This window comes from Buteo buteo, chromosome 28, assembly GCF_964188355.1.
Source record: "Buteo buteo chromosome 28, bButBut1.hap1.1, whole genome shotgun sequence".
Taxonomy (NCBI): domain Eukaryota; kingdom Metazoa; phylum Chordata; class Aves; order Accipitriformes; family Accipitridae; genus Buteo; species Buteo buteo.
Window position 1 is genome coordinate 4,466,520 of NC_134198.1, and position 22,353 is coordinate 4,488,872.

A 22,353-nucleotide genomic window follows, 5' to 3' on the forward strand; every position below is an offset into this window, starting at 1 on the left:
ATTTCATAGGATGCATCACCTATGCTTCGGATATAGCACCTTTTGTGACAATTTACAGATAAAATGATTTAATTCATTTGTAACTTAAAAATTCAAACAAACAAACAAACAAACGCAGTCACTTTAGGAATTTGCCATTCACCAATCTTTTATGTCACATCTCTGTTCAATGATGCGAAAACATAGGAGCATTCAGACTTTCCGTGGAGTCAAAGCTCCTGAAATCTCACACGTAGGCTTCAGCTGGAGGACATACATTGACAGTATGTTATTAATGACTGGTATAGAAACTGCTGTGGGCGACAAGCAGGTGCAGATCTATACCTCGATGTATAACACTGGAGGTAACAAAGCCAAGCGTCATCCTTCCTCACTCACTGATTTGCATGAGTCGGTTTAATTGGGCAAAATCAGTCGGGGACACCGGCCTCATCTGTTAATAGCTCTCCCTGACAGCGCGCACAATTACCAGGCGGTCCCCAATGCCGCTCTTGTAAAGGTTCTCTGTGCCTGACTGCTAGTCAATTAATGATCAGGCTTATAAGGTCTCTTTGGCTGATGTTTGGTCCCCCAGTAACGCAAAGGAGCTGCAGACCTGGCCATGCTTATGACTATATTTTGTTTGCTTTGCATTGCATTGTGTAGCAGGACAATGCAACCAGTGCCTGCTGATGAATCTGCCTCAAAACTTCAGATACGTTTTCAGCTGAGCCAAGATTCCTCATATATATCTTTAGGTTTGGGCAGGTGTTTTGCTACCGTTCTTGTGTCTTCTTATCGGGTTTCTTCCTGGGTTTTATTGTTAAATGTTCACACGTAAAAACCTTTTAAAGAAATTCTCAGACAAAGATCAATGTTAAATTGGAATCGATATTGAGAATGTATATCACTAATTTAACTGAAAATACTCCCAGAAAAGATGTGAACTGCATCTAGTGATGGCTACCCACATCGAAATCTAGATCCCCTTTTTTGCGGATTTGGTCATATCTGCAACTGATGAACTGAACGTCAGGTCCTGAATGGACACTACCAAAGAGACTACAAGCAAACGTGTATTCTTGCACTGAAGTCTGCTAGATATTTTACTTTTGTCAGTTGATACCTCAAATGTAAGAATGTTTTGAATTATAAATTGAATAGTCTGTTTTATTTCTATACTATTTTATCCTTTGATCTATGGATTACCACACTTGTTAAGAGATACAAATCTGCTGCATATCTAGGCAGAGAGAGAAAAACTCTTAGATTGCATTAGTCTTTTTTATTGGTGTTGATAAAGCAGGCAGTTTGCTGTCAATTACAAAGTGTTTAGTTTACCTAAGCCTATATTCAGACCACCGATTAGTCATGCATATCAAGGCAATCTGATGATTGAAGACTTCTGTATGTCCATCCCTTGTACCAGTCAAGCCAACTAAAAAATCCCAGTGGTTGGTCCGCTACCAGCATGATAAATTGAACTTCAGACTATGTCCTGTTACTCTTTGAAGCTATATCATCCTTGGATTGCTACAGCGTCTAAAATGAAAATTGGAAGGATGATACTTACTGTGGTACCCAGCCAATTCTATAGCTTCAAAGATTATAGATTAAGTAGATTTGTTTTGGAAGATTAGAGTATTAATAATGCTAGCATTAATGAAAATAATGCCCTTCTACCCTATAATGGGCTTTCTTCCAGGTCTAGTCTGCCTGCCGCCTTCCTCATATCTGAGAAAAAGGTTTCAAACATCAAGAATTCCATATTCTGAATTCCATTTAAATCATTTATTATCCATGCTGTTTCGAATGCTTGTTTTTGAAGCACTCCACATTTTCCCTGCCTTGTAAGAGTGTTACGATGCCCTTTATTCTCTTAGACTAATCCAAAGAGCACGCTCGATATACTTGAGTGTTCTGCTCTGTCAGAATGATATCTTATCCTGGCAAATGTCCAGCTGGTATTTCATTTAAATTTAAACAATAGAACTCCCGTCACTCAATTCGCATCACACAAACCCACGTTTGTACCCCAGTGCAAATACACAACCTTCCCACAACACTGTTTGAAATTAAGGGATAGTTAGCTTTTGGACATGCCATCAAATTAGAAACTGTAATCTATGTTAAAGCTACAACTTGAATAAGGCTCAGTTTGGCAGACCAGAGAGAATATGATTCATGCTTTAATTTTATCTGTCAGGTGCTATTGCAGTGCTATTCTGGCTAGCGTCCCAGGCAAACTCCTAAGAAGACAGAACACAGCTCTTAGAATACGTGCACATTTTAGACGTCGAAGCTCTACAACCTCTCTTGTATTTGACCTCCTGAGGTTACCAAACGAACACAAAGGCAGTCAATCATTTTCTGCCACTGTCTTGTTGAGGTGCTTTTTCCCTATGCCTACTATACAGTTTGTTATCTTCGAGTTACACAGGGACAGATTTTTATCTGGAGTTAAGTGTACAGGTCAAACAGCTTGCATAAAGTTATGATGGTTAACCCAAGCAGAGTATCTAGCTCACTTTACTGCACATTAGTGACAGACGTGGCTAAAGAGTTTCTGCTACATGTCTCCCTTCTTAACTGTGAAATAGCTTTTTTTCAACAAATAAATCCAATTACGGGATTTTTTTTTTCTTTCAAAGAATTGAGCTACAGATAGAACTACTGAATTTATGTGAAATCTTCTTACACGTGCAGCTAACAAATATTCTGTTGTTACTATATAAGCTAGTAACTGACATTATTAATTACTTTATCTGCTTAAGTACTTCCCCAAGGATAAGGGAAATGGTAAAGCCTTTACTGCATGTTCTACTGGTATCATAAAAAAGACATTCAACACTTCATTCTTAAACATTATTTATCCATGTTTATATGAAAACGGTAGTAGTTAAATAGATGTAGTGAGGACAAATTTGGACATTAAACTTGTCTAGAATGCTACAGAATTTGCAATTAATTAAAAATGGAAGCTTCTAGATAGTATTTTCATAAATCCAGTCGTCAGGAAAATGTAATTCTTCTCCAAACCATCTCATTGAATAGAGTATGTATAAAGATTTTATTCTTCTGGGAGAGGTATATTAAGGCACTGCATGTCCTTATGTGTTTTGCAAGTGGTAACTAACAAACCGAGGCAGAGATCTGTGGGTACGTTTGAAAGCACATATCAGAAGCTGTCAGGCAAAGCTGACTTAAAGCTTGTGCTTACACTGCCTTGATCCCGGGGTTTCTTTGAAGATTTCTTTGTAAGGCTGTAAGAGAGCAGCGTTCTGAGGGTTAGTCCAATGGACGTAATGGCTACAGACGATGATAACTCCAACGCAGATTTAAGTAGCAAAATTTGTCATTTTTCAAACTCCCTTTTGTGTCACTACATTTCCTTTTCCTTTCTAGCAGCCAGAGAGCAGCGGTTCAGCTTGAGAGCAGAGCTTTTTGCATCAGTGGTGTGGCTTTGCAGCCTTCGCCGTGCAGCCTCCCCGGTCATTTGCAGGCTCGACAGCGCCCGCCAGACCCCGCGGAGCAGCTGCTTCGTGAGGAAGTCGTCTGACCTCAGTGGTCAACTTCCAGTGACGGTGATCTGCGATGATCATCTCGATAATTGCAGTATTTTTTTCCCACGGCGCTTCGGGTTTTTTTTAAAGGTTTAAATCATCTTAAAAGTAGCAGCGGTGCAAGATTAGATAGTCTTTTATTTGAGCGGTTCTTCCTGCATCCTGAACAATTTGGAGAATCTTCTACTTGAGCAATTACCTAGCAGGAGGAATCAACACCGATCCACGTCGACTGACAGGTTCCTCTGGGAGATTTCTGCTTCTCCCAGCCCCAGACCACCTGTCAGTGCAATGGGCTCGCTACAGACAGCGCTCCGCACCCACGGGCAAAGCCTGAGGGTACGCTCCACGTTAATTAAAGAACTTCGTTACTCTTTCTCTCTCATTTCTTATTTATTTATTTTGAAAAAGAAGCTCTCTAAAGAGCTCCTACCGAATATTGAGTCTCTACGCAGTCCAAGCCCTACGCTTGGCAGCAATACAAGTCCAGCGAAAAGGACAGGGAGAGAGATGAAGGGGTGGTAAGACGCAGTGCGTGGTTATTTAGGGATGCTGGCACTGCAATAACCTTAGCACAGTGGCAAAGAAATCGTCTTCTCCTCAGGGGAGAGGCTTCCTTGCCCGGCCTTGATTCTGAACCCACACGGTGATGTGTTCTATTAGCTGCATCTGATCCCTGTGCTTTTTTTGTTCCTTTTTGTTGTTCAGATGCTATATTTTAATTAAAAGGAGGAAAAAAAAAAAAAGAAAACTGAAAAGTGTAACACTGAGGCTGGACGCAGAAGATACTGACATCGATTATGTCGTGAAGGATATAATCTTTTGCCAAACTGAGACAAAGCCAGTGATTCCAAGCCAAAAAAAAAAAAAAAAAAAAAGTGAGATCTCCTACCAGCACTCCTGCGAGCTGCACCTTTATTAAATCCATCTTTCTCTTCCTTCCCTAGAATAGTGTGGGAATTGGGAAAAGGGGACTCAAATCGTTTCTTACGGAGATCTCTTACCTCAGAGTATTTAATAATGAAAATGTAATGACCTGATACGGAATACCTTTTAAGATAATTTTGCAACTGTTTTGAATATTTATGTACCCATGTCTCTGTGTGTGTACGTGTGTATATATAGCTATGAGCAGTGAAATATGCTTTTTATTATACACAGAGAAGGCATTCTTCTTAAGGAGTCATCATCTTTGCGTGTTTTTTTCTGACAGAAGGTTGGTTTGTTCATTCACTACTCCTATTATACCTGAAAAAAAGCAGTACATCTGCAATATCCTTTTTTCCTTCTGATGTCACAGTGCTACACATTCACCCTTTCCCCTTCGTTTGTCAGAGATAATGCCTGTAAGTCAAATTCTGATCTCAAAGTAAATCTGGAGGAATATATAAAAGAGATTTACAGTGAGAAAAATTGAATGGCACTTTTGATCCAAAGGTGGCTTATGGCACTTGTGAATCCAGCCGTTGCAGTAGGTGTTTGCGTGCTGACTGACACTACGTTGGAGAACTGAACTGAAGCTGGAACTTGCTTAGGGGCTTTAGTTCCAGCATTTCATTTTTTGCTCTGACAGCTTTTAAAAAATGCCGTGTAGGACCAGGAAGCTATGTGACTTTCAGCCATATCCCCTAATCAGATTCAGAATGCTTTAACTATTGCTGTAAAGTGTGAAATCTCCTCTGGGCTGCTGTTCTTCCTTTGGCACCATTTCCACTGGAAGCCTGCCACCTGCGCAACACAAAAATAGGAAACTCAACCTCTGGCCAGATTTTAACGTTTTAAAACAACTCCTAAAAGGGAGAGCACCAGTGAAGGTTAAAAGCGAGCAAGAGAAGAGTAAGACATGACAGAAAGCGAACTTGGAGGATGGAGCAGGCAGAATTAGCAGTACAGAAAACCAGCTAGAAAGGTAAATCTCAGATATAAAGACAAGGAGGATAAGGAAACAGGAAGGAGGATGAAGGAACACATAAAGAGGAGAAGGAAAAGGGAAAAAAAACCCCCACCCAAAACAGGAAGATGACAAATATCAGAGAGGGAAAGAGGGAGCAAAGTAGGAGGGATAAAGGCAGATGATGAAATCAGGGAGCAGACCTGAACAGATAGCATTGAGAGTGGGCTATTTTTTTTCTCTCCTATAGCCCCGAGGGAGCTTGACTTGCTAATCAAGGTACGTATGTGTTCAGCCCTGTAACCAGCTAGATCTTACGCTGATGTCGGCAAGAACTAGCAGCTGAAGACAAGAGATTGTTTCTGTTCAAAGGAGCCTCTGCAATGCATACCCATTCCTCCTCGGGGGGCTCTGGCTTTCCCCAGGTGAAACCCCCTTGGCAGGGGATGTACTACCTCAATTCACCCTGATGGGAGCAGCCAGGGAAAGATTTAGGCCCAAATTTAAATAGTTGATAATGGCAGCTTCACTCCAGTTCCTTCAACCCCAGAGATCCAAATTCACAAAGGCTAGCCAGCCTCGTCTCCCTCCGCTCCCCTTTTATAGATGGTTGAAAGCAAGACCCCAGCATTACCACTTTGCACCATTTGCCCTGGAGAAGCCGATCTTTCACCGTTTGTTAGGAGGGAAGCTCCCACTGGCTCCTCAAGTCCAGACATAGGGTGTGTGAACACCCTTCCAGTGTCTGAAACCATCGCCTGGCATACCCTCAATCTAGCACTGACGGGCAGTTTTTAGCACACCTCTCCTATGAAAAGTATGATAGAAGAATTAGGTATTGGTATTATTTATTAACAATCTTCAGTGACCTATCCAAAATGAATGATCGCCTTCAGTCTAAAAGACTGCCATGTGCACCACCACGCCTGGGAATTTCAGCAAAAGGACCAGAAATACTTAATGAGTGTTGGGAATGTTCTTTTATTCCTAGCAGTGATCCTTCACACCTCGGATTACCTCCAAGAGAGGCTGAATGGAAAAAGTAGGGAAACTTGGACTGTGAGAGTTTTCTGTGACCAAGTAGAGGACTTACAGAGACTATAGAGCTGAAAAGTTTCCCTACGAAACCTGCAAAGATAAAGGCTGGGCCCAAACCAGGAGAGTAGACAGTAACTGAAATAATTATTTGATAATTACCAAGCATCTGAAATGAAGTGGTTTGATAATTTCATTCCAGTCCACAGAGGACAAATATAAAAAATGACCACTATGGTTGAATTTTCCTTCAGCTAATCATCACCTACACAGACAACTGTATACTGCTGCTGCACTATAACCTGCGAGTGTTTTGTGTACAATGCTCTTTGTCTTACGTGTTTGGAGCCAAATTCTCACAAACATATTATACAGTCAAATTATGGCCCTAGAAAGACTCCTGGACTTACTCACCACCGTGTTACTCCAGGTTCACGACAGCATATCACTGCTGATCTCAGGGCCATTCTAACTGGGTGAAACCTGAAGGATATGGTGGTGAACCAAGTCTCATGAATGCAGTAATTCCCTAAAAACTATATGTGTTTAGGTCAGGCTTGTACACGCAAGGAAGCGCAACCTACTTTAAAACACATTTTAGGCTCTCTGATGTTACCATGTACTCTAGATGTGGTCACTCTCTGCCCCAGCCCTTTCCAAAGCAGAATTTCCCTCTCCTAAGAGAGAAACACTAGTAAGAGAAGTGTGGACTGCCAGGAGCCACTGGTACTTTTTTGATAGCTTGGGCTGACCCCAAGGCTGAGCAAACACACGCTGGGTTAACATGGAGGGGCAGTTCTCACTGTCACCAATTTTACTGTCTGTATTATAGGGTATCTTTCACTTTTCAAAAGCTCTGAAATACTTTTTTTTTTTTTTTTTTCTGCAGTGCAGTAGCATATAGAAGCCCAGACATGGTTCAGGCCTCATCATACCAAAAAAACGCACCAATCAAATTCCCACGAATTGATTGAATCGTGTTGATTTTATTGTATCAGTGCAACCCAAGCAAAACAAGATATACTGTGCTGGAATAACATGGCATTTGTTCCAGTGAAATTTTATACTTATGTAGTTTTCCTTTTTAAAAATAGGGATTAAAAGGTGGTTTATCTACAATATAATGATAATCGTCTTTATGGAAAGTTTTATTAAACTTAAGCAGTGACAAAGGCATTACTTAATTGCTCGAGATGCTGGTAATGCAGCAACTGGTATAGGTTTGATGTACACAACAATAGTTCATGTATTGACTAAATGGCAAGTCTTCATATGGATTTACACAGCGACAGCCTATTCTTAAAAAACTTCATACGTGAACACTTTCTTCCAGGAATAACTGTAATTTTCTCTGCAGCAAGAATTTTCACGCAAAAAGATACTTAGAAATTGCGACCATCCCCTTTCACATCCTCGTTAATATGAATAAACTTTTAACTGAGAAGTCATGCATGCCATAACATTTATACCATAAGATACTGAAAATATTATTAGATCTTTAACTTCCACAAAGCTATCAGCATAATATCATATTCAATAGCATAATTGTACTGTGAGCATTTCCCTAGTGCAATGCTATAAAAATGTCAACTTTAAGATAATAAGAGACCAAACGCTAGCTAGAGAGAGAATGCCTGATGTACAAAGAGACAAATATATTGCCCATCCCTTCTGTCTTAAAGATGTGTTTACCTTAGCTCAGCTGAATTGAAATAGGGTGCAAATAACTATTCCGGAACAACTGCACTTCTAGATGAAATCGAACTTAAAACTAAGGGAATTCAAAATGAAGGTTCAAAGAGATGACATGGGATGGCTCAGTGCTTTCACTGGTGTTCTCTTGTGCTCCTACCTGAGGACAGAACAAGGTGTGAGGAAAATGGCCTTTCTTTCCTCTTCGGTGTTACTCAAGAACGACACCGATCCATGCACAGACCCACGGGCACCATGGGTGGCATCATGTGGAGGGCACCATGACCCATCCACCCGAACTTTTGAACGCACCATCCCAATCACCTTTAGGCTCCCAAAATAAGGATCAGTTGGGAGTTCAGTGGGAAACAGGCCCAACGCTGCTGGGAAAACATCGCAATCTTTACGCACAGTGGTTTGGGTGATGGCCATGCAGCAGAAGGTCTGGAAGGCAACAACCAGAAAGATTACTCGGCTGTTAGGGATAACATTTGTGGCTGGCAGTTGCAATTCCTCCTGCTGATTAGAAACAGTTCTCTCCAAGAGTGGTTCCTGCGGGATTACAACATATCCCAGCGTTTTGTAACCATCACTGGAAGTTCTGGTTTTTTTCCTCACAATCGGTATGGAAAAAGTAGTCTGTGATGGAGGAAAGGTCAAGAGAAAGAGGTTGTTTCAAAATAATTGCTTTCTGAAAGTGGGAAAATATTATGTTTATTTATACAGTAGAGAGAGTGCACTGTGGAAAAGGGCACAGGGAGACAGGTTTCGCCACTGCTTCCTGTCTAGAGATTTCTACGTAGCGTGAGGTTCAAGCACAGGTGAGTCACCTCATGTAATTCTGTAATTTGAAAGGGTAGATGCCCAGTTCTGGCCTACTGTTGCAAAGCTCTCTCTATAATAGTCAATGGAGAAAAATGGTCCCCACAGATGAGAAAATCGTATGCCTGTTCTTAGCATCAGATCAGCTCCAGCAGGAGCTTGTTTCTCCCTGCTGGGGGTTGGGTCTGGGCACCTAGTTCATGTAAATACAAAGAAACCCGTGCCAGCTGTCTGTGCCTGGCATGGCCCATCCTCAGATGTGCAATCCATACATTTTATTTCTAATTTACAGAGGGCTCTATGAGAAGCATAAAAAGAGAAGAAAGAAACTGCAATGGAGGAAGAAAGGAAAAGGCAAGGCAAATACGGAAAAAGAGGGAAGAAGGGGAAAATTACAGTACCGAAAGCAGGATGTGAATGCAGAAGGAAATTGGGACAAATGACCAACCACTAGTAGAAAATGCTACACAGGCTTCCAGTTGCTGTTGTACAGGATTGCTAAACAGAAAACTGTGAATCTTATAGAAGTATTAGTACCTTTACATAAATGTGATATCCCAACTAATCGGTCTTTCATTGCTTCCCTAAGAAGTCATCAAGCACTTTACCTACACTTTCCTTCTCACCATCATACCCCAGTATTTCTAGCTGAAATTCTTTTTGACAACTTTGCCTTCAGAGTCAGAAAGTTTCTCCATTGTCCACTCGCTTAATTTTGAAAGACGTCTATGTCTTCAGTTACGCTTTTTCACACACTTGGGTAAACCACCTCCCCTCGGGCATATTTTGTTCTTGAAATGCCGTCGTTTCTTGACAATGCAGCAAAAATAGCTCTGACCGCTACGATGCTGACCAACATCAACTCATTGTCTGCTTGCACTCTGCCATCTACCTGCGCCTAACTGCTCTTTTGTTCCGTCCTTAGGACATGTGCTCTTTGTTCTGTTTGTACAGCATCTTGCAAAATGGCATCCTAGCCTGCGACCCGGGGCTCCTGCGCGCAAAGATGGTACAGGTAATTAACGCCAGCGTTTTGCCTAGCGCTGCGCGTCAACCGCGTCGTACCTGCAAGCCTTTAAGTGCAAAAGCGCTCACACCGCGCACCGGTACCAGGTAACACCGCTCTCTCCTGGGTTTGGGCCGGTACCCATCACCTCCTCGGCCCGCCTCAGGGTAACAGGCTGGTTTAGACCAAGGTTTCTAAGCAGAACCTCGTGTTCTGTTGGTTTTGGGTTCCCCCCCCCCCCCCCCCGGTTCTTTATTACTGTAAAGCACGGCCCGGAGCAGTTTCTTTGGGAAGGAGAACAAGGCAATCTGGACGGTCTCGCAGGCAAATACCCTGCAATACAGAAAAAGCGGTTGGTTTTTTGGTTTGTTTTTTTTTTTTTTTTTCCCGGGGACGAGCCGCGCAGGCCAGTTGACATCCCTCCCGCTGCCGGCCAGCCCGGTTCTCCCGGCAACCCGCCTCACGCCTCCCCGCCGGGGACAGCCCCTCCGCCGGCTCCGCGGCTCTCTACCCTCACCGCCCACCGCCTGAGAGGGCCGAGTCCGCCGCCGCCGCCGGCTTCCCCCCCCCCCGCGGCCTTCCCTCAGACCGCGGCCTCCGAAACGGGCCCCGGCGCCCGCCGAGCTCCTCCCGGCCGGGGAAAAAAAAAAAAAACCCAAACGACGGCGGGGCAGCTCCTTCCCCACCCGCCGAGGCCTCCGCGGCCCCTCAGCCCTCCCGGCCTACCCCGGGGCGGCCCGTTCCCCGCTCCCCGGCGGGACAATGGCCAAGGGCGCCCCGCACGCCAGCCGGGGCCGCCCCCCTTCTTCCTCCTCCTCCTCCTCCTCCTTCTCCGCCTCAGCGCCGGGCCCGCCCCGCTCCGCCTCTCCCGCCGCCCCCAGCAGCCCCCGCGGCGCCCCGGCCCCGCCGCTGCCGCCGCTGCCGCCGCCGCCCGGCTCGCAGCTCCCGAGCAGCCGCCGCCGGCGGTTGCGAACCTGCCGCCGTGCGCGGCCCGCCGGGCGCCGCCGCGGCCTGCGGGCGGCCGCTGGTTGGCGGCTTGGACCGGGGACGGACGGACGGACACGCTTGAGGGAGGAGGAGGAGGAGGGGGCAGCGGCAGGAGTTTCCCCGACAGCTGGAGGTTGCGGCGGCGGCTCCTCCTCCTCGGGTCCCCGTTAGAGCCGAGAGACCCCCCGCGCTCCCTCCTTATTGACAAACACACACAAAGGGCCGCGCCGGGGACGCGTCTGGAGCCGGCATGGGAGACAAGAAGAGCCCCACCAGGTAGGGGCAGCGCCTCCTCCTCCTCCTCCTTCTCCCTTTCCCCTGGCCCTTTCCGTTGGCGGCCGGGTGCGCGGAGCCGGCGGCGATGGCGGCCGGCGGGGCGCCCCCGGGGGAAGGGAGGGGGGGGGTAAGGCGGCAGGGTGAGGGCGTCGCGCCCGCTGTTGCCCCTGGCGCTCGTGTGTCTCCGCAGGCCGAAGCGGCAGCCGAAACCCTCCTCGGACGAGGGTTACTGGGACTGCAGCGTCTGCACCTTCCGCAACAGCGCCGAGGCCTTCAAGTGCATGATGTGCGACGTGAGGAAGGGCACCTCCACACGGTGGGTCGCCGGCAGGCGGAGGCGTTTTTGGGCGGCCTCCCGCCGCCCCGGGGTGTGAGGGAGGGAGGGAGGGAGGGCGGCTGTGACAGGAATCGGGTGCCGGGAGGAGGAGGAGGAGGGGGGGGGGAGAGCCGTTGGGCGGCTTCCCGCCGCCCCGCGGTGTGAGGGAGGGAGGGCGGGCGGCCGTGACAGGAATCGGGTCACGTTTACCGGGATCAGCACCCCCCCGGGGCTCCCCGGTCAACGTGACCCAAGCCCGTCTGTGTGTGTGAGGAAACAGAAATAATAAATACCAAGAAGGGCATAATTGCCCGCACAGCCTGACCCCGGAGAGGCCGTGCCCCTCGCTAAGAAGAGCCGTCCCCTGGGGGGTGCCTTGCTAAGACACTCACCCTTTAGTGGGGTTGGTTTCTGTTTTGTTTTTTTTTTAATTTTCTTTTCTTTTAAACTCATTTTTTTCTACGAGTTTAACTTTGCCTCATAAATACCCCCCCCCTTTTTTATTATTATTATTTTTTTAATTCTCTTTTCATCACTGAACATCACCGTCCAGGTTTCTGGGGGCCATAGGGGTGGATAATAACCCTTTGCTGTTTAGGGGAGGAATTGTTGATTAGCTGAATTGAGCCGTATGGAAGTGCCACCCTGCGTATCCGTGACTTCCCAGGAGGACCTTTTCTCTGTGCAGCCGTCAGAAAGCTTGCGGTGGATTACCTGGTTCCTGCGTTTGCCGGTGTTTTTCAGTATTGTGGCCTAAACGTGCGTGCTTGGGGAATGGAGGCTTTTTATAAAACGAACGGGAGTGCACTTGTAGCCGTTGCGCGCTAACCGAAGAGAATATTGCTAAAGAATCCTTTGTTACGGTTATCGTACCTATGGGTTAATCCCGTTGGCAAGAGAAGTTTAAGTGGCAATGAAAGTTGCAATCCTATCAAAAGCAGCAATTGCATTCTAGATACAGGTCAAAGCAGTGCTGAATGTGACTTGCAACAAACGTTACATGTTTGAAATTGTAAGTGCAAAGGCTGGGTCCAATTACTTGACAAAAAAGGTTCATCTTTATTTCTGGTGTTGATTTCCTAGACTTCTGAAAACCAGAATGAATGTTGAAAGGACTTCTCGTAACTTTAGTTTTGAATACTAGTTGATTTTTAAATTTTTTTTTAATCAATGAAATCAGTGAGGTACATGCGCTGAAAAGAGTTGCATCTGTCACATATTGCATAGTTTCCAGTTACAACAATGGCATTGTGTTTATATCACAGATAGATGTGTACAGATCAGTAATATTCAGCAAAATAATACTGCTGAAGTAACAAATGCAAAATCTTTAAAAGAGCATGAATAAAGCCTCTTTAACCTCCAATTAGTTTGATAGGCAAAGTCAGTTTAACATTATGTTTTGTTGCATTGGAAACTCAGTTGGATAAAAGCACTAAAACTTAAGGGAAGAAAAAAAACCCACACCAAAAAAACCCCCCAAACAAAAAACCAAACCAAACTAAAAAAAAAAAGTGTGGAAAAAATAAACAGTCCCGGGAAACCAATATTATCATTGCCTTCTTTTTTCCCCGCTTGAATAATTCATAATTTTTTAATATTTTAGCAACAAAATGTCTTTTTCTTTGTTTTGTTTGTTTGTTTCCACTTTCTCCACCACAGTGATCTGGTATGCAGAGCTTTAGTTGGTACATTGATTTTTGTTTCTCTGCTTAAACTCTGAAACAATGTGTAGCTGAGTAGGTTTATGGGTTTCTTTTTCCCATAAGATTTAAATGGGTTGCATTTTCTCATGTTTGCAAAGTCCAGGATTTACACATGGCATGAGATAAATACAGGTTGAGGTTTTAGGCCCCCATTCTGAAATTAGATTTGAACTAGTAAGTAGACCTTTGTGTCTATGGAGAGAATCATTAGGGTGCCAAAGAGACACAAAAGGCCATTTGGATGGAATTTTTTTTTTTTTTAAGGAGCTGGAGTCCAGGAGACCAAATTGAGGCCTTGTTAAAACATTTGCTGGTACTGCCTATACAACAAAATGTTTTTCATCAGTGTTGGTCAGAATAACAATACTATGGTGTTTTGATGACACTGTGAATGGCTTTTTTTTTTTTTTTTTTTTTTTTGTCTTCCATTTTGAAGCTTAGTGTTAGATTAAGTTGATGTCTCAGCACGGTTCTTAGTGTGTAATGGTTCTGACTTCAAAATGTCTACTGTGTTTTTTTACTGATGAGAGCTTTGTCTATAAGGCGTTGTAAAGCACTGGGTTTTTTTCAGTTCAGAGAAACCTGTTTCTTTGTGGTGGACAGTTTAATGTCTGCTTCTGCATGTTAAAATTCACTAAATGCGACCAGATTTGCAGATAGAAAAACAGGCAATCATAGTCAAGTTTAGTGGTTTTGATGGCCACTGGAAATTAGATGCAAAGATGATTAAAACAGTTGTATTTTTTTATACTTATCATGTACAATTAACGTTACGGAAATATTTTCAGGTGTGGGGTAGGGTTTGTGGGTGTTTTCACTGTTGAATAATTTCTTCTCTCTGAAAGAGTTATCTTTTATGCCAGAGGCTAGACATGGATTATGATCTTTAACAACTGGTGGAATTGTTAAGATTAGTGGAAATAATTCTTATGACTTCTTGATTATATTTTAATATACTTCTAGACTGAATTTTCAAAGCAGATTGGATCATGGAGTTAAATTAACTTTGTCCACGGCAGTATCACCTTGAATGGTTAAACTGGGCTGTGCTTGGATGGGAGATGTCCAAGAGAAGTCCTGGATGCTGCAGGAAGTGGTGTAACTCATTCCCAAGGTGGCACTCTTTTCTTTGGGTTGGTACTAAAGGAGTGCCCCAGCGTGGTGCAGGTTAGATGTGCCCTGAGTCAGCTGTAAAACTAAGATCCTATCTGCCAGTTGGAAACCCCTGTACCTTTCACTGTAGAACCGTTGCCAGACTTTAATTTGGTAATGTCACCGAGGATCTAAATTTTCCCTGTAGACTCGGCTTTCTTATTTACTTTCTAACCTAAATTGTTCTGTATTGTTGCCTGGGTACTGAGAAATTACTATGTTCCTCTTGATAGGAGACTGTACTGAATATAGTAATTTTCTATATGTGACCTTTGAAACATTTTGAAATCTTTCTAGATGAAAGATGTTGTATAAATGTAAGGAACCTAGGGCTGTAATAATCATTCCTTACTTGGACAAATCTCCTGCTGAAGTTCATTAGAACCGTGAGTAAGGAATGCTGAACAGAACCCTAACGTACTGTGTTATAGAGGGAACTGGTAACGAAGTCTATATTTAGGTTGCCTAATAGTTTCCATTATAAAGAACTGTATGATCTCTTTGAGAAGCTCTATTGTTTGCAAAAGCCGTTGAAGTTTGGCAAGAGGAAGAGCCCTTAGGCTAAATAAGTGGTTTGATTTCCTTGCCCCATGAAATTGTTTAAGTTTTGCTGAGACATAAATGCTTGAAAATCATCATTCCCCCTCTATCACTCGTGTTGTACAGAAAAGTAAAGTAATTGCTGGAACACTGAAAAAGCCCAGACTGGCATCACTGTAAAAGCAACAGTGGCAACGATGATATGCTGACAACCCAGAAGGGAATTACTTGGCTCCTGGGGAGGTTATAGTGGGGTTGCTGAATTTGTTCTGACTCTCACAATTACTGCTTTGCCAAAAGAAAGTTGCCTCCATGGGCACACTACCATTTCTTTTCTTTCTTTCCTTCTGCTCTTCATGGCACTATCTTGAATCAGGAGTACACCAATCCTGGTTGACCTTCAAGAATTGGGCTAGATCCTTGGACAGACCTTACTGCAGCAAGTATTTGCTCCATTTGTCTGTCCTTGAATAGGTGTTTGGTTTTTGTTTGTGTTTTGTTTTTTTTTTTTTCTTGCCAGCTAACACGGTTAGTCATTGTAATTTAGACGTGTTGTAAAGCTGAAGATTAAGAGTTCCAGTGTTGCTGGGAAGAAGTACACAAGAGGGCTAGCATTCTCTCTAAAGGGATGTATGTTTGCTACTCTCTTCTGTCTTCTAGGAGGCTGTGTTACTGCTCCATCACCTCTCTGCTCCATCTTCTTCAGATCATATTAACGCTCTTGTTATTCAGTTAGTGACAGCATCCAGATTTAAAATTGCCTGTCACTTTGCTTTTCTTCATGTGGTTTTTATGCATGCGTGTTGTAGTCTGGTCTCTAGTTGCAGGATCCCGTTCTTTTCTGCATGCTGTGACAAACCGCTTCTCCATTCAGTGTGAAGGATGAGCAGCCAGGGAAGTGTAGTGTGAGCTACAGGAGGAACTGCAAATCTGGCTTTTTAAACTTTGAAATGCTTGGCATGATATTCTGCTGTGTAAATAAAGGAAAAAAGGGCGGCAGGGATACGTGATCAATGTCCCCTTTCCAGAGTCGATAGCATCCTATGATTTTTTTTAAATTAGGAAAAAGGGTAGAATTCCAAAGGGTATTTTCACCAAGAATATTCTCTTAGCTAATAATAGAAGGTTTGTTGTACAAAGATGTACCTACTTTATGCTTGTTACGGTTTTATTTAATTTTAATTTTTAGAACTACTTTTATTGCTTGCTTTGAATTCAGTAAAAACTTCATGTTACCTACGAGTCTGTGAGACTTAATGCACGCTATTCAAGCCCACGGTATTTTTCTTTTGGCAGGGGGAAAGAAGGAGAGAGAATAAGGTGATAAAACAGGTTCAAGTGACTTTTGTGAAGTTTGGGGGGGGGAGTTGGTGGTGTTTTGGTTTTTGTTTTGTTTTTGTTTTTTTAAGGTATTCTTCTCTGATATACATGTTGGGTGAGCTGCTATGCGCAATATCGTTTACATAAAATAGCCCCTGAAACTTCTAGCCAGAATGAGAAAGTCATCTCAAGTCAGGATGAATTTCTGTGGATTCGGGATCTATACCTCTTAACATCCTGTACTGCTGAGGTAGACACATGTAACCAGGTGAATGGGGGCATGGCTTCTGTGTCCTGTGCTCTATTGATCTCCATTACTGAATTGTTCCTTTTCTCCCAGCCTAAGGTATGAAAGGACAATTTTAAATCATACCAGACAGAAGAGTCTGAGGTATAAGGAACTGGAATGCCATCTTTGTACGTTTGCTTGATATTTGGTCTGTGCCCCTTGATTGTGTCTGAGAGTGTGGCCATTTAATATGTGCATGTATTTTATAAGCGTGTCTGACAGCCTCCTAAATATGAGATACAGGTCTCCACTTGAAGCTGTCATGAGTTTGTTTTATGCTTTGAGAAGCATAAATAAAATGTTTTACTTTTTTAACTTGGATATCAAGGTCATTTTTCTTCAGAAAATATGTGCAATTTGTTTAGTCATGTACCATCTGGATGTTTATAAGCACAAATCAGTTATATTTAACCAAATCTGGTATTTGTGTTTCTGTTGAAATGCAGTACTGCTCAGGACAGAGAGTTGGTACTTATCTTGTATATCTGGTTTAACATGCCTGTTTTACAACAGCTTGTTAAGGACACTCTCTTCTGCCTTCCAGTATGCAGCCTCTGTGTGCGCACATGCGCATGAGCGTGTCGGGGGAAGGTTGTGAAGGAGAAAAAGAGGAAGAACCACCTGTCATGCTGATTTTACAAATACATGACTGAATCGAGCTTAACAGACTGAAGAGCTGTTGGTTACTTACTTGGTTACTTGGAGAAGGAAATATTTGCAGCCATTAAGTGTGTGGAAAAGTCATACATAATCCATATTTTACCAGGCTCTGTATCACAACTTTTATGTTTTAGCTTAAATATCAAATTATGAAGAGAAGTATGAATAAATAGTTCTCTTTTGCTCTGCAGATAGCCATCAGGTAATCTAGTCATTCTGGACTTCCAGTCTTGTTTTTAGAAAAAGTTTTTTAAAGTAACCTTTGGAAGTATTTAGGAATTTATTTAGGAATTCTTTTCCCTGAAAAATATAGTGAAACTTAAGAATTTTGCACACATCAACTTGAATGAGGTTTTGTTTTTCCATATAAAAAAATGAAGTAATTTTTTATTGATTGAGGTAGCTCTGTTAGGTGCCGTTGATAGGTGTAGCTTGTATAGGCAACAGAGAATGAAATGGGCAGCCAATCAAGAGAAGATAAAGTTTATATATTAGAGAGACTACGTAAGTAGTTGGTTTTGGGGGGGAGTTGTGGTTGTTTTGTTTTGTGTTTTTTTTAAAGGTTAATTCTGTTGTTAAATCTCTGTGGGTTTGAACTTGCATATTTTAATCCGTTACTCTAAACAGCTCATGAAAAAGTGTTCCTTTTTTTTTTTTTTTTTAAGTGTGAGTTTGATATTTTTCTTTTGATGTTTGTTTGGGTTTGTTTTTCTAACTCTTTCCTGATGTCTGTTACAGCTTGGGCTTTTTTTTTTTTTTTTTCCTTTCCCTTTTTTAATGCAATCTCCCCAGAACAAAACAAATGGTATTTCATTTGATATTGGGCTAAGACCTGGTAGGGTCTGTTTGATCTAACTTTGATAGTTGATTTAAACCTAGTTTAGTTGTTTCTTTTTGCATCATATTGAAAATAGTAGTTATGTCAGCAGTCACCTTTGGCCAGAAATTTAGGTAGCTGTCATTGTGACTTGGCCTTCTATGTGTATATACCTTACACAATTAAAGAAACAAACACGGAGCAGAAAGAAACGTATCGCTTTTTATAAACTTTCTCTCTTCCCCTCCTATGATAACTAATGATGTCAGAGCTGCTGAACAGGAAGAAAAACTTCTTAGCCCTCTGTTTCCAAGATCTTGGATCTGATCATGGATTTAGGAGACATGCTCTCTAGAAGGCCAGCTTTGTTAATGGGCAGTGCAGGGTCAGAGGTAGGTTCTGCCAGTTAAGAATGGCTTGTTCAGCTGAATTGTAGCAAAGCCAAGCAAAATAGGTTAGCATTTGTTTTCCACAGTTACTAAAGCAGTAAAAGCTTTGAATACATTTGGGCTCATTATAGGGATAGTTCTAAGGAGGCTAACATGTCTCATTTGGCTTATCCATGTTGCCCTGGGAACTCGGGATGGAAAAGGTCTTCCAGAGAGTTAGATGCTCTCCCATACTGAAAGAGCATCAGTAAACCTGGGCAACTTCTAACATGATCTTTGTTCTCACAAATCTCCAGTGAAGGAGACTGTAATCCCTTTAGATAGCTTATTTGTAGTGCTTTTTACCCTTGATGTTTTTCCAGATATCTAACCTTTCTGTTCAGTAAGATAAGTTGATTTATACTCCCCCTATCCCCAGTGAGTTACCCACTGTGTTAGTACTTCCTTGGTTATTGGGTTATGGTTTCCATGTTCACCCATTTTCTCTAAGTCTTCCTTACAGAAACAATATTTCAGCAGCACTTTCTCATAGGTGAGTGTTGTTCAGTTTATATCGTGATTCTTTATTGTTGACTCTTCGGCCGAGTCATTTCTAGTGTAAGGTTTAGTGGGACTATGCCTTTCCAGAATCGTGCTAAATTATGATGTCTGATGTTGGTACTTCCCTGGTTGAGGTTTCTCCTCTTGTGCAATAGTATCAGGATGTTGGCTTCTCTGTGCCTTGCAGTCTACTTGATCTAGTACAGTCTGGTGTCCTTTTGTGTCCCATTGTTACTTAAGTAGGGATTTTTTTATGCAGTTGTGGGGCCTGTGGTGCTTTATGCTGTCTTTCTTGGATTTCATCATTTTCATTTTTGAGTCATCTTAACTCAGGATGGTCTTGGCAGATAGTTCTCACCACCTTTCAGCCTGGTGCTGTTTGCTCGTTCTGTTCCTTTGTCCAGAGCATGATTAAGAATATTAAATAGTATACCTGTAGAACCTCACTATAAATACTATCCTACATCTACAGCTGGTGGTTAAGAACTATTAAAACCAAACAAACCCTAAATTTGAACTTTGTTCTGCACAATTTTGTCCCAGTCATAGTCTAGCTTGAGTGGGAGAATGTATTTTTGATTGCATCCCACCCAAGTCAAGACTTGGAACACGCATTGCTTTTCTCCTAGGCACTAGGACAATTAGTTCATTAGACAGAGAAACTAGACTGTGTCAAGCCAATTGGCTTTATCCTTTAATGCTCCCAATTGTTAGTTTCTAGTATCTTTCTGAAATTTGACTTAGGCTGAGTCACCTACTACTTCCTGCGTTTTTATTTGCCCATCTTGTGATTTCTCTTTTCTTTTTTTCCCTTTTCTCTTCTGCAGTACTTGGTGACTTCTTCCATCTTGCTGTGGTTCTCTAAACAATTTGTTTCCAAGGGTGAATTTCATTAGATGCTGTTGACTGCCATATAACATTCAGTAGCCCAGTTTGTTTCTTATTCTAACTTGTACTCATATCCCCTTTTTAAATTTGCTTATATGGAATTAAACTTTTGTGTGGTGACTGACGCAAAGAAGCCTTTATGCCATCTGGTACTTGCTTTCTTTCTGTGTTTGATAATGGGTATACTTCTTTCTTTCTATTTCCATGATGCAGTACTTTCCTTTGGGGCATAAGTAGTGCATGTTTCGATGTCTTTAGCTGTTGTTTTTTGGGTTTTGTTTTGTTTTGTTTTTAAATGAAGATGTCATCTTTGGTTTTATTGCCACCAGTGGTATTCTTGCTCACTGTGTCTTTTCTAGGGAAAATTATTAGCTGTCCTGGACTAAAAGCTACTGGGATTTGAATAAACACCTACAGTAAGATTAAATATGTTAAAAGAGGAGTCTAGCTGGTAAGAAGACAGCTCTTGTATCACCTGTAGAGCGATGAGAAGTTGCATCTTCTGCCCCATGACTTTTTATAACAATTTTTCCTTTACTGTTGTGACAGCCCATTATGCCTGTTCCTGTTTAAAACTTGACAGAAGTGTCTGTGCGTTTCATCTTGAAAGTCAGGTTAGGACAGTGTGCTTTGCAGAAAATTTTCTCACTATCAAATGATGTCTTCTCTTGTTGGCTGATACAGTCATCTACAAAACACTTTCAAAGTAGGCTAGTGGAACAAAATATTAAGTGTTCATTTTTTTATGTTTTCATGCAGTAGCTTATCCTGGTTTAAGTAGGACAGAGAGATCCTGAGGATTGTCTGTTCTCTCTGAAGTGCATTCCACTGGTATGTGGTACGTTGATGTAGAGCAGGCTTGAACTTGGAGAGTTCAGCTGCAGAATGTTGTTGGTAGGCTTTTGGCTGGCAAACTTTCCATCAGAAGTCAGATTGAAGACTACAAGACATGACCTTGATGTCTGCCACAAGTCTTTTCTTGTTTTCTTAGGAGTTGGGGGGTGGGGAGGAAATGAACAATTGAAAATTTTCCCATTCTAACTTACTGGAAATTTGGGACTTATCTTTAAACTTTTCCGTAATACTTGAATGTACTTTATCTGAACTGCACAGTTCAAATGACAGTGCTTGGTAGAAAAAAATGTGTGAATGAGTGGGGGTTTTAAAATTTACTTTAAAAATAGGGTTCCTAACTCTAAAAGCTGAAAAAAAGTTGGTTTGACACATTCAGTGAAAGGGAAAGTGTTCCTTACAGATATCATTGAATTCTGTGATTAGGGTCATGAGCTAGAAGTTCTGTAACTGAATAAGAACGGAAAAAGGAAAGGTGAGGGCTGATGATTATGTGGCATCTTTTTCTATTAATATACACCTTTTCTGAAGAGCATTATGGAGACTTGATTTTTTAGGGAAAGTGTGTAGTCTTTTCCCCCACTTAAGGTGGACATCTTTGTGAAGCTGGCTCTGAATGGAAGAAGTTTCTAGAATGCTGCATCCTTCTGGGAAGATCACACCCGCAGTGCAGAACAAGTAAGATAGGTCAGAAGCAAGCTCCTTCCTGTTTGGTCACAAAACTAGCTGTGCCAAGTGTTCACCCTGTTTTATGCAACAATAACTGTGCTGCTGCATCAGTATGAACCTCATGTTTTGCGTGTGTTTTTTTGCATAGGTGCAAGAAGCATCACAGTTTCTACAGGAAGGGGACAGAGGAGCAGCCTGAAGGATCCAATCCTTTATGGGATTGGAAGTTGGGAGAGGTCACTTCCCCATGAATCCGAAGGATCTAGGGGTCTAAAAGACTGTAACCACTGCCTTCTCTGCAGACTCCCAAATACTGCCTCCTCAGGGGATGTTGTTAAGGAAATTGAGCTTTCTGACCCCTGCTCATATGTAGCACATTGTCATCTAGGAAACATAAATTGGTTGATATCCATATTCTGTTTCTCAAACAGGATATTTTCAATATAGCTGTCACGCTGAGCATCGGTGAACCACAGTTTGTGGCATATGGGGAAAAATTTCTAGTAACAGTGTGCGAGAGAGGTTGAAGCCTTAAAACTGGTTGTTGGAAAAGTAACGTTTGATGGCTGCTTTAAAAATTATCCATGAAGATGAATTTCGGCTTTCTAAAGGTCCTGATATGGATATTTCTTCTTAGGGCAGACTGTTGTGCAGTGTACCAGTTGTCTTCAGGAGGCTTGGTGGCCTCATCTGTTAAATGTCATCTGGAAAATAGGGCATTCCCTTTAAGGGAATGATTAAATAGGGACACTGCCTCAAGGGGTAGTTTTCTGCACATTTATACAGTGACTGATAAAACCATATGGGTCTTGTAAGTCTATTCTAATTGAATCAGCTTTTATTGAAAGACAGAATTGCTAGAAATGCACTGAATGGATTAATTCCAAGTAAATTATTCATGCTGTAAAACAGCGAGGAATATGAAAGCACTGGAAATCAGAGCTGGCTGAAAGTTAGAAATCAA

At 42.4% G+C, this 22,353-nt stretch overlaps 1 protein-coding gene across 1 annotated transcript in view; it reads left to right on the plus strand.

The window, feature by feature from the left end:
• The first annotated feature begins 10,877 nt into the window (after positions 1 to 10,877).
• The window catches only part of YAF2 (YY1 associated factor 2), a 28,750-nt gene continuing 17,274 nt past the window's right edge, over positions 10,878 to 22,353 (plus strand). The window contains exons 1-2 of the mRNA XM_075059187.1: positions 10,878 to 11,251; positions 11,442 to 11,567. Of these exons, the coding sequence (XP_074915288.1) occupies positions 11,226 to 11,251; positions 11,442 to 11,567 (152 nt within the window). The 5' untranslated portion in view covers positions 10,878 to 11,225. The remainder of the gene's footprint in view (positions 11,252 to 11,441; positions 11,568 to 22,353) is intronic.